Source organism: Nothobranchius furzeri, chromosome 5 (genome assembly GCF_043380555.1).
Source record: "Nothobranchius furzeri strain GRZ-AD chromosome 5, NfurGRZ-RIMD1, whole genome shotgun sequence".
Lineage (NCBI taxonomy): Eukaryota > Metazoa > Chordata > Actinopteri > Cyprinodontiformes > Nothobranchiidae > Nothobranchius > Nothobranchius furzeri.
The window spans coordinates 52,423,571-52,435,266 of NC_091745.1; the positions used below are offsets into that span (position 1 = coordinate 52,423,571).

At 42.9% G+C, this 11,696-nt stretch overlaps 2 protein-coding genes across 10 annotated transcripts in view; one reads left to right on the forward strand and one right to left on the reverse strand.

Annotated features, from left to right (window-relative positions):
* Positions 1–2,937, forward strand: part of snap91a (synaptosome associated protein 91a) — a 60,804-nt gene extending 57,867 nt beyond the window's left edge. For all 8 annotated transcript variants that reach the window (XM_070550916.1, XM_070550917.1, XM_070550920.1 and 5 more), the window contains one exon: positions 831–2,937. The gene's annotated coding sequence lies outside the window, so the exon portion shown is untranslated. The remainder of the gene's footprint in view (positions 1–830) is intronic.
* prss35 (serine protease 35) lies at positions 2,645–9,207 on the reverse strand. 2 transcript variants are annotated; one of them, XR_008563229.2, is made up of 3 exons: positions 9,072–9,207; positions 4,307–7,189; positions 2,645–4,218 (listed from the first exon to the last, which is right to left on the reverse strand). XR_008563229.2 is itself a non-coding variant. In XM_015949240.3 (2 exons), exon 2 carries the CDS (start codon positions 7,168–7,170, stop codon positions 5,911–5,913), a length of 1,260 nt encoding a protein of 419 aa, XP_015804726.1. In that variant the 5' UTR covers positions 7,171–7,189; positions 9,072–9,207; the 3' UTR covers positions 2,645–5,910. The 2 variants fall into 2 exon arrangements, 1 of the variants encoding a protein (XP_015804726.1); XM_015949240.3 differs by having other exon boundaries at positions 2,645–7,189.
* Between the last annotated feature and the right edge of the window lie 2,489 nt (positions 9,208–11,696).

Below are 11,696 nucleotides of genomic sequence, written 5' to 3' on the forward strand. Positions count from 1 at the left end.
GTCTGTGTGTGTGGTGGTTCTTGTAGCACTGACTCCAGCTGCAGTCCACTCTTTGTGAATCTTCTCTATGGTGCAGTTATCTCTATAGCTTGTTCCCCTTTTTCTACCACATCTTGTCCTTGCCTTTGCCCCTTTATTAATGTGTAGCCTAAAGAACTAGACTGAGACCATTTAAAGGCTTTTGCAGGTGTTTTGAGTTGATTAGCTGATTAGAGTGTGGCACGAGTGTGGCACTCATCGAGAGGAGCCATTTGAGGTGGCTCGGGCATCTGGTCAGGATACCTCCTGGATGCTTCCCTGGTGAGGTTTTCCAGGCACGTCCAACCAGTAGGAGGCCTAAAGGGAGACCCAGGACATGCTGGAGGGACTATGTCTCTCACCTGGCCAGAGAATGCCTTGGGATTCCCCTGGAACAACTGGCCCAAGTGGTTGGAGAGAGGGAAGTCTGGGCCTCTCGACTTAGGCTACTGCCCCCACAACCCGACTCCGGATAAGCAGATGAAAATGGATGGATGGATGGATGGATGGATGGATGGAGTCTGGCACCAGGGGTTTTCATTGTTGAACGTTTTTACAAGATTCTAACATTCTGAGATACTGAATTTGGGATTTTCATTAGTTGTCAGTTATAATCATCAAAATGAAATAAACATTTGAAATTTATCAGTCTGTGTGTAATGAAGGAATCTAATATACAAGTTTCAATTTTTGAATGGAATTACTGAAATAAATGTCACTTTATGACCAGAACCTGGACGTTATTTGCCTGTTTGCATTAGACCGGTTTTCTGTTGTGTAAACATTTATGTTAACACATGTCCTGTCCCCAGCTGCTTACCTCTCTGGAACAGTGCCCACTCCAACTCCTGCCTGGTGTCTGTGAACATCTCAGAATACCAGCGATGTCCAGCTGATCTGCTCTCTGCCACCGCCGCCCCCTCTACTTCCTTTGTGATGTTGTAGCACAAACTGTGAAAGTGAATCGTAGTGGATTATCTACAAATATATGAGGAAAAACAAGTCCATGCCTGTGCTTATGTGGCCGTACTAATCTTTTTGTCTTAACAAAATCTCAGAAAACTCAACAAAAAACAGAAGTCCAGAAATGTACGAATCGGAAAGTGGAGGACTAAGTGTTTAGACTGGTTTTTAGAGATGATTGATTGATGTTCTTTGGTGTCTTACGCTCCACCCCTTCCCCATCATTGTCTCCACCTCCTTTTGATAGGGGAGGGGTTCCTGTTGTCCTTTTTTTGATCAGCTGAGAGTGGTAAACAAATCCCCAGTAGATAATGCTTTGGTGGGGGAGAACTGCACGGTGTTTACAGAAAGATCCTCTTTATTGTAAATAGATTTCTCTGGCGAGGATTACGTCTTTGCTCTGTACGTCTGTTGAACTGTTGAAACTGTAAGAAGATGTGTGAGTATCTTTCTGTTTGCCGTCATCTCTTTAAAGTATCTGAGATCATAAGGATTAAAAATGTGTATATGTAGAAACAACCCCTGTGGGCTTCTCTGAGCCATAAAAGACCAACAAGTGATCCTTCCTGTCATTTTTTTTATTGTGTGTTATTTTTCTGTTATTGTTTTGGTTCTGTGAAATGTAAACCATCATCCAGACTGCTGTGGATGTTTGCAGGCTTTGTATTTAAACAACACATGAAAACTCATTCACTAAATGTTTTAATTACCCTTCCTAGGGGCAAATTGGAACTTTCTTTCCGTACAAATTCAAAACTGTCTACTTGATTGTCAGCAAAGTAATTCTGTTTAGTATTTATTTCAGGCAGGTCACAAGAGCAAACCTTAACTCATTCAGCATTTTAAACATTCAAGTATAACCCCAAAACAAACCCAACATCTAGCTGATTAACCAACATGCTGATCCTGGGAGGAGTGGAAAGAGAGGAGATTTTTCTTCTCAGTAAACAAGTCTCACAAAAACAGTTTCCCAGTATAACAAAACACACACACCTCCTTTATCCATCTAGATTCAGCCCCACACAAACAGTCTTTGGCCTCCAGTTCAAAGTCATTATAGGAAGTGAAACTGTTATTTAAAACGGGACAAGTCTTCAAAACGCCATTTTAAAGTAAGCAGTCCTTCACATGGCAACAGAGGCAGCATCGTTTTGTAGTTGCAAAGTAACATCAGCTACCGTGGCTGCTGATATGTGCTTGCTGAGGGAGATTACGTTCTACACCAAACAAAAGCTACCAAATAACAAAAGGAGGCTGTTGAAGATACTGGAGACCCCACCCCCAACATTACAGAAAGAACCAGGACTCTTGGTGCAACCAGGCAAAATCCAGCAGTAGAGCTATGAGGTGACTTGACTTTCAGAACTGTCATAAATGCTACTGCACACCTTTTCTGCAGAAAGGGAAACCATAAATACCAACGATTTGGTCACATTAATCAAAAGTCAGGTTTATTCAGTCTCACAGCCCAGCAATAGATTTTTCTTGTCCGGTTGTCTAATTCTGTGTTGCCACATCCAGGAGATGTGTGGAGAACGCCACTGGGATTTACTACTGAACCGTCAGAGATCATCAGATGCACCTCTTGTGTTTTCCTGCTGATCTTCAGTGGAATCAAAGTGTTCTGAGTGTTAACATGCATTTGGACCTTTGTGCTGTAAACTTTTCTGTGTGTGTGTGTGTGTGTGTGTGTGTGTGTGTGTGTGTGTGTGTGTGTGTGTGTGTGTGTGTGTGTGTGTGTGTGTGTGTGTGTGTGTGTGTGTGTGTGTGTGTGTGTGTGTGTGTGTGTGTGTTCTCTGTCATGTTTGTGGATTGGTTGTGACAGTAAATAATGGGAGATTATTGCTTTTTTCATGACTGAAAATTGCAAATTGTTGTATATTTATTTTCTTTACAGTAGCCACTCCCAGTGCATGTTAAACCCCTTGAGATGCAATAAATTGGATGACGGATTAATCTGCTTTTTCATGTTTTCCTTTATTGTTATTTTAGAATACATACATTGATTATGTCTCAATTAGCACACAGGGTATTTGATTATGAACTGGACAGTAAATATATGTGAACAATGAATTTATAAAATATTTTCTTTTATTTGATGCAATATGCTAACTTTATTTAATTATACAGAAACAAGACTTTATTACTAATTCTGTAAAACAACAGTTAAAATAGTATATGTTCAGTTTTCTCACCGTTTGCTGCTTGAAATTTTGTGCCAAACATCAAATAGCGTTTCTTTCTACCCTAATTATGTTGGCTTTCAGTAAAGCTTTATCTTCAAAAAATTACACTTTTTAACTTAATCGCTGATACATCTGACCTAACTTTGTTCTCTAGCTTTTTTTTTACAACCCAGTCAAAACACAAGGTGTTTGGACTTATTCTTACTCTAGAGCTGACTTTGAGGTAACTATCTGCATTTTTGAGGGTCTGAAAGGTACATCATGATGCTAATTAGGAAAAAGTACACGTGTACTATTAATCATTCTAAATGTTGTGTAATGTCTGTTTGAGGGGAAGTTTTTTTGTTACATATTTCTTTTTAAGAAATGTTTGGATAACCAAACTTTTGTGGACAGAAACAAAGAACCGTCAGCTCTAATTCTTCACACCACAGTTTCAACAAAAAGTCAGTAACCTTGCGCAGATGTTCTGGTCCATACGGACATGGCAGCACCAGCTCCATTCATGATGAGACTCTTCTGTTCCACTGCATCCCAAAGGTCCTGGACTGGACTCAGATCTGGTGACTGTGGCAGTCACTGGAAACCAGTTAGAGATGATCTGAGCTTTGTGACATGGTGCTTTATTTTGCTGGAAGTAGCCATCAGAAGATGGTCCATGTGGTCATAAAGGGGTGGACATGGTCAGCGACAATAGGCTGTGGTGTTTAAACCAGGCTCAGGTGGTGCCAGGTGGTCCAAAGTAGGACAATAATATCTCCTCACACCATCATCTCTCACCAGCAGCTTGTCTGAAGCATTGATGCAAGGCAGGATGGATCTATACTTTCATGTTGGTCTCAAAGAATTCTGACCCAAATGTTGTAGCTGAGATCCATACTCATCAGAGCAGGAAAGCTTTTCCAGTCTCTACTGGTGACCCTGTGTGAATTGTATCCTCAGTTTCCCACTCTTGGCTGACAGGAGAGACACCTGGTGTGGTCTTCTGCTGCTGGAGTCCATCTGCTTCAAGGTTCATCATGATGTGGTTCAGAGATGCCCTTCTACAGACCTTGGTAGGAAACAGTGGTTGTTAGATCTGCTGCTCTGTCATCTAGAGCCAGTCTGCTCTGACATCAAAGACATTTTCTTCCACACACCTGCTGCACACTGGAGATTCCCAGGAAACCATGAAGATGGTTGTGGGTGAGAATCCCAGATCAGCATTCTCTGAAATATAACCATTCAGCAATGGTTCTTCTCCCTCCTGTTGTTGGTTTGAATTTCAGAAAGTCTTGTTCCCCACATTTAGTTGATCACCAGCTACAAACCAATACATTATTTGGTGGATGGTCAGTAATCAACAGTCTAGAGTTGTTTTCTTTTTAATTAAAATAACAAGATATGCCAAAAGTTGTTTCATTCTGATTTTAACTCGTTATAAACAATGTTGTAGTTTTAAAAATCTCATTTACACTTTTAAAAACAGGGAAATATAAAGAGCTCAGGTACATAACTAAATGGTTCAGTCCCATTGCTCCAAAGCCTCACATTAAATCCTAAGGTACAGTTTCAAGCCATCAAAATATTTTCTAAGAAATCTTCGAAAAAGAAGAAAAAAGACTTTACAGTCTCATAAATTAGCACCATGGTTTTCAGGGGATGGTTATGTGCACAGCAATGAAACCACATTTCACTGTGTTGCAAACAGAAAGTAGGACAAATCAAATCAGACAACAACAAACTTCACTCTGCAGCCTCTAAGGACCCCTTTCTCTCTCTAGATAGAACATTTGACTTGATAAAGTAAAGCAACTAATAAAAAGTTCTAGATATACAAAAATCATAAAACCACCTAGTCTTGTAATTTGTTTGTACACAGATCAAAATGCAAATCTCATGTCAATCATTTAATGCCTAGTAGGTATAAAAAAGTAGCAACATTTAAAGCTAAAGTCCATCCAGCGCAGTCCTTTATAGTTAGAGGATTTTTATTAGATGGGTTTAGGTCTAGTAGGCCTGGATGACCCTCTGTGTGCTCAGACTTTAGAGCAAAACTTTTAAGATGGGGGTCCAATGATCAAGTTATCATAGATATTTATTTTAAATTTAAACTTGCAAAAGTTATTTTATCATTCAGTTTTTATTTGCACTGCCCAAACGTAGGCGTCATAATAATAAAACCTGACATGAAATGTTAAAAGTGTGGATCAACATCAACATCCTGCTGGAGAGAAAAGATTCAACTGTTAGAGAAATGCAACAAGGGCCCAAATGGCCCCGGGTCTCTCGTTAGATGCCTGCAGCCTGATCTCTTCGGACAGCTGTGATGCAAATGAAACAGCTCCCTAAGGCCATCTGATTAGGGACGCATAGGCCCCTCACACATCCAGCTCTGGGTCGCCCTGTAGGGGGCAGGCTGCTTCTAATGAACTTATAATTTAAAGCACAAGGTGCACTTTGACCTTTGACCCACTCTGGATGGCTTCCTAAAATCATCGTAAACATTGTTTTCATACAATTCAATTTACCCCTAAAAAGAAACAGAGGTCAACATGAACATGCAGAATGGAAAAATCCTTTATAGATATTTATTTTCTCAGAACTTTTCTCAAACAAATAAATTATAAAAAAGTTTTCTTGACATAGTAACGAGTTGGAGTTAGGTTTGCTTGGTCACGTGCGAGTTTATGTTGATCAGTGTTGCTGAGTCATATGAAGAGAACAGGAGGGAGAGGTCCGAGGAGATGAAAGGCGTGTCATCTCAGGCTGCCCGACACTCACTCGTGTCCCCGTGGACCCAGTAGCAGATCTGAGCATATTTGAGGGGCGTTATCCTCACAGCTACATTGTAATCCTGCTGCTCCCCGTTCCTATTAACATCCACCCACTGGTGACCAGAGAAAACGCCAATAATCTTTCTTTTCCACTTCTTCTTGCCTGGCTCTTTGAGGCAGATGTAAACTCCAGAGCCGCTGGAGCCGGGTTTGGCATCGCAGTACTGATAGAACAAGTCACTGGATTCTTCAGACACGGAGCAGAACCGGTACACCAGGTTACCCGGTCGGTCATCATCAAAGCCGGAGAAGTGGATCCTCCCAGCAGGAAGCTCCTTCACTGAGGGAATGATACCCAGGTCCATGAACTTCACTTTTGGGGCTTTCTTTAGCTCCAGAACAGCGTAGTCGTAGTCTGCAGCCAGTCCATCAGCGACACCTTTGAACCAGCCCTTAGGAACCTGGGTCTGTTTGACTTTGGTCCACTTAAATGAAGGTTTCCCAGATTCCACACTTCGACGACTCCGGCTCTTCCTGTATTTTCCTTTTCCTTTACGGTCCTTTTTCCCACCATTGTCATCCTTTTCCGGCACTTCTTCGACTGTTTTCTCTCCTTTTCTTCTTTTGCCCTTTTCTCTCCCTCCTCTTCCTTTGCCTTCTTTCCCTCGTCTGGTCTTCTCCTTCAGAATTCCAACTCGTAGCTTCTGAACTCCATCCAAATAGTCCGTCCCATCATGGATGCAGTGAGCAGCTGTCAGCACGTGTTTAGGTGTAATCAGAACTCCAGAGCATCCTGTGGAGATCTTCACAGAGGTGGAGAAGGGATATTTGGTGGAGTACTGTTTATCGGTGATGGTGAAACGGGTGTCAGTGCCGTACACCTCTCGCTTGTGGCGGGAGTTAGACGATGCGTTTTTGGACCAGACCATTTCCTCGTTGAGGCCATGGACTGAAACGGAGGTATATGTGCGTGTGCCATTCTCGTAGACCGTTTCATAGGACAGCAGCTTCTCCAAGTCGTTCAGAGTGGGTGAAGGAAGGTGGCGCTGGCACTCGATCCCACAGGTCCCACTCAGCTCATCCGGAGGGTGGGCTAAGAAGTTTGGGCTGCTGAGAGGCACGGTCCGCTTTCTCCTCAACAGTGGTACCTTCCATTGTGGCCAGGTGTACTGGTCATCGATGGTGTTGTCCGCAGCCACAGCCAGCACCATCATTTGCAGCAGGACACAAAGTGGTATGGGGCCCATGATGAAGTGGGACGTAGCTCTGAAATGAAACAGAATATGATTAGATAATTTGTTTAAGTTTAAGTATTCCTGTGTTGTGATTACACATCCGTCTGAAATACTTTTGGTTTTCCTTAGTTTTCACTGAAAACTCAGGAATACCCAAAACTTGAAGCAGTTCCATTTAGAGCCACAAGGAGGCCTCGTTGCCCTTTCATTCAAAGAGACATTTAACCGAACTCATGGCAGATCAGCTGAGTGTGAACTCACGCACCAGAGTGTGGGTGGACATGTTTTTAATCGTGCAAGTCAGTAACACTCGGGTTTAATTTTCCTTGAGCGTTAGCAGCGTTTCTCTAGAGCTGAAATTTTAGCCGTGTGGAACGGGAAGATTTTTGTTCTCGGAGTCTGGCTGGAGGCGGCGAGGAGAAGCTGAACCTGAATCCTCTGAATGAGCTGAGACATCGGCTTGGAGGTTTGCCACAATGGTTAACCTTCTCCCACTCTAATGACCATATCTGGTTTCCTCTCGCTCCACGAGACTCCTCTCTCCGGGTACACACGACATCAGAACACAGCCATGCTTCTAAGAGTTGAGTTATCCTGATAACTGTATAAATCTGGGCGTGTTTTAATAGAAACCACAGACTTTTCCCTGAACAACAGAGAAGGAGATCCAGGCTGGTAATGAAGTCACACAGGAAATTTCAAACACAGGGAGTGAACCTAAATGAAGAAGTTTGAATCCAACAGTTAATTGTATGCAGAAGCTAAATAAATAAAAGAAGTGCAGCTTTTATTTGTGCATCAAGAGGTTGAACCTTTCGGGGGAGGGGCGTATGGATTGACCCAAGAGGTCATCAGACACGCATTCCTTTATAATCAGATGCTAATGAAGTTTGAAAATGAGACATCTGCTTTGGTAGAGCTCCCAGGAGACTCAGCTGAGAAATACCTCAGTCACATCGTCACCTGTGGATCAGATGAATTCTTTACTCCTCTTTCCTTTATTGTGTTTTCATAACTCTGCTGCCATTTAACCAACTGTGACAGCAGAATGTGACATTTTGGGCTGGGGTTTACCACGCAGCAAGCAATAAAACATACCCAGTGGCCAACTTCTGACCAGAGTACAACAGACGGTGATAAAACACGTGCCCACAAGAGCTGTAAAAGAGGCCCAATAAACGAAAATACAAACGTGACCTTTAGTTTCTGTTCAGCTTCACGCTCCCACTGTCCACTGCGGAGGGGGCGAGGCTGCACTGAGTCAGCACGAAACTCGTGTGAGTGTTTCCACTGCAGTCAGCTGAAGAGGAGGATGAAGCCTTTTCATCCCTGGACCAGGAGACAAACTCACCAAACGGTGGTGCTGTTTGGTCCTGCTTTTCATGCAGCTCTCAGTGCAAGGATCCGTTATTGCTACTGCACTTATTTTATATGAAGATGGATGTAATCATTTTAAACATTATTTTTCCAGTTCTGCATAAAAATAGACTTTTTTGGCCAAAGTTCTGACAGAAGGAAGAAATTCAAACTAGTGAGAAAAAAAAAGAAACCACATTAAGTTTATTTCACTTCATTAGTTGAGTATTTACACATAACTATAAATGTACACTGACATCACCATCTGCGGATTCTCAGCCTGGCCTGAGTATATTTGGTAGTCACGCATGATGTCAAAATAAATATAAACATATCCCAAACATTTTAATTAGATAACAGAACAATCACGCTAATTGGTCGAAGACTCCTAAAATAGTCTGTGTGAACTAAAAGTCTCAGGTCAACACAGAGTGAAGAATGTTTTTATTTTAAAGTGATAACTATAAATAAATCAATAAAACTACAGACAAGCGGAGTAAAGCAACACAAAGAACGCCTGCTTCCATCAGCAGACAGCATATAGCAGGTAAGCCTACCTGCTCGCATCCGACTGATGGATTCCTCCAAATCCGAGGTGTGTTTGTTTGGTTTTCTCAGAAACACACAAATATGATCCGGGTGGAAACCACAACGTGTCACAGCATCCCAGACGTCCCGGGTCCAGCAGTGCGACGGCTGCCTCCTCCTCCTCAGAGCTCCTTCATGGAGTCTGAGAGAAAGTCGCAGCCGGGACGCTCGGCCAAGGCTGCGCTTAGAGCTGAGGAGGGACGGAGGGAGGGAGGCGGCAGAACCGAGGGGGGAGGAGGGAATATGAAAGAAACTTTGTTTCTGCTTGTGACAAAAGCTGCCCATAGAAATGGGTTTGTGGGTGGGGGTGAAATCTACTTTGTGAAGTTAGATCCATTCGGATGCAGACCAGCGCGCTGCTTTAATTCCCGTCTCAGGCTGCAGCTTCAGGGGGAGAATAAAGCTTTGAGAGGGCTTTCAGTGAGACAAGCACTGGTCTCCAGTTTCTGCCCCTTTGTGTGGCGTGTGAGCCTCAACATCTGCAGCGTGAGCCTGCTTACGAGGGCAGTGAAGTGGAACTTGGTGGATGATCTCCTCATCTACCTATAAAACAGCATGAGGCTTGATAATAACATGAGATAAGGGAATTCCTTAAATCCCGGTTTGAAACTCAAACTGGAAATAATGAAGATTGTAAGGAGCTTTTATTGTTGATGCTGTCATGGTCCGTGGTGAGCTGCCAGCCTGTAACTCTGTTTTCTCCTCTGAGCATTGTTTTCACAGGTGGGCGTGTCTGAGAGCTCCCAGTTGCAGCTGATTTCACCATCAAGGCCCAGGGGATTTAAGGAGCAGCGTGACACTTCACCACGCCGGATGATTACTCAGTTTGGGTAGCTCTAGCCTCCAATCTGATTTTTGAGATTTGTATTCTGCTCTTGTTAACCTGCCGCCTGAAATAATCCTTAATGCCCTTCCCTACTCTCCTCCAGGTTCCTCTTCATCTCCTCCAGAACAAACCCGGATATCTGCATTCCTGACCACACTGCTTCATCCCCTGTCCGCCCGCTCTCAGCCGCTCACCTGCCGTCAGCCATTCCTGCTCCTACGCTTCTGGATAAACCAATTCCCTCACCTTTGGATCTCCTCAGCTCACCCGGACCTGACAACCCTCCCTGTACATTTACCACTACCAAGAAACCGTAAGCCCAGCCTCCAGATAAGTTTCCATTATTTCCACCTCATATTCACTCTGTCTCCCTGCTCGGAATCTCCTCCTGGAATCCTGCTGCCAGTCCTGCATTTCGCCGGTTCCCGTCTCTCCCGTTGCTCCTTATTTAGTAATAAAAACCTTTTTACTTACCTTCCTGCTCTCCGTGTTGTGATTCTGCATGTCGTGGGTCAAGAAACTGCCACCCACCATGACAAATGCCAAATGTGTCACTGTTTTCTTCCTAGATTCCCACTAACCAATAGCCCTGCACACCTGGACACTCCTTTTCTCACTTCTACCAGAGAGCTCCTCTGGTTGACACAACATCTCGGAGCACTTATGAGGCCGACCGGAGACGCTTCATTTAAAAGGGAAATAACTAAAAGGGCTATGGACAAGAGGAGCAGAACACTTAAAAAAGACATGGAAGGTGTGTGTGTGTGTGTGTGTGTGTGTGTCACACACATGGTCCATGTTACTGTACATGATTTTTAAAGGGTCTGACCAGTGGCCAGTGAAAACACACTTCAGGATCTGTAAACACACAAGCACCTGGCAGTCTTCTTGTTGGACTGTAAGCTGTTGAGCATGTTTATTGATTATCTTTAATATGACACGATCATAAATGTAATAAGTGTCACTAAAGTAGTTGCTGTAGATCACTGAACATTACAAAGACCTAAAATCAGACAGCAAGCATTTTTATTTCATTTGCTCTGAGAACATGTATTTAAACAATTTCACACTTACTAAAGTAGCCTGAAATGACTGATTTTACAAAATGTAAATGAGTGTTTTATCAAACAGTGTTTAAATCTTTATCTCTAGGTTTGAACCTGTAGTGAACAAATGTGACTTCCTTGCTGATGCTTTGGCACCTCCATCGTTTAAGAAAATACTTAGATTTTTACAGTGTTGCATTAGACCAGGACGGTACAGGTTTTAGTTCTTGTTTACTGTATTCTCTGCAGTTGTATTAATATATGGTTAATTTTTATTGTTTTATTTTTTATTTTTTTAAGTTTTCCGATAGGAGCTCAAGTCACCAAAACTGAACAAACTCGTCAGAACTTTAACTTTTTGGACTTTTCACTTTTTGAAGAATCTATAACAGTTTATTAGTCTAGGTTTGTCTAACCTTTCATTTCTGTAAAACAAAACCAAATAATAAATCAGTTGCTGAATGACCCATGCACTCCCATTCGTTCTGACTAATGTGTTGAATGGATTCTCTTGCTTAGAGGAGCAGCTTATGAGCAGATAAGTGTGTAAGTAATATTGGGGCAATGGTGGCTCAGGGGTTAGAAGTTCTCCTTGTAATGGCTGAGTTGCCGGTTCAAACACAGGCTCTGTCCATGTCAGCTGATGTGTCGTTAGGCAAGACACTTCACTCTCCTTGCCTGTTGGCAGTGGCTGGAGGGACGGGTGGCACTGATTGTTTGAT

What these genes read in the sequence shown, in the direction of transcription:
- prss35 (XM_015949240.3), bottom strand. Translation starts at nt 7,170, where the DNA reads ATGGGCCCCATACCACTTTGTGTCCTGCTGCAAATGATGGTGCTGGCT.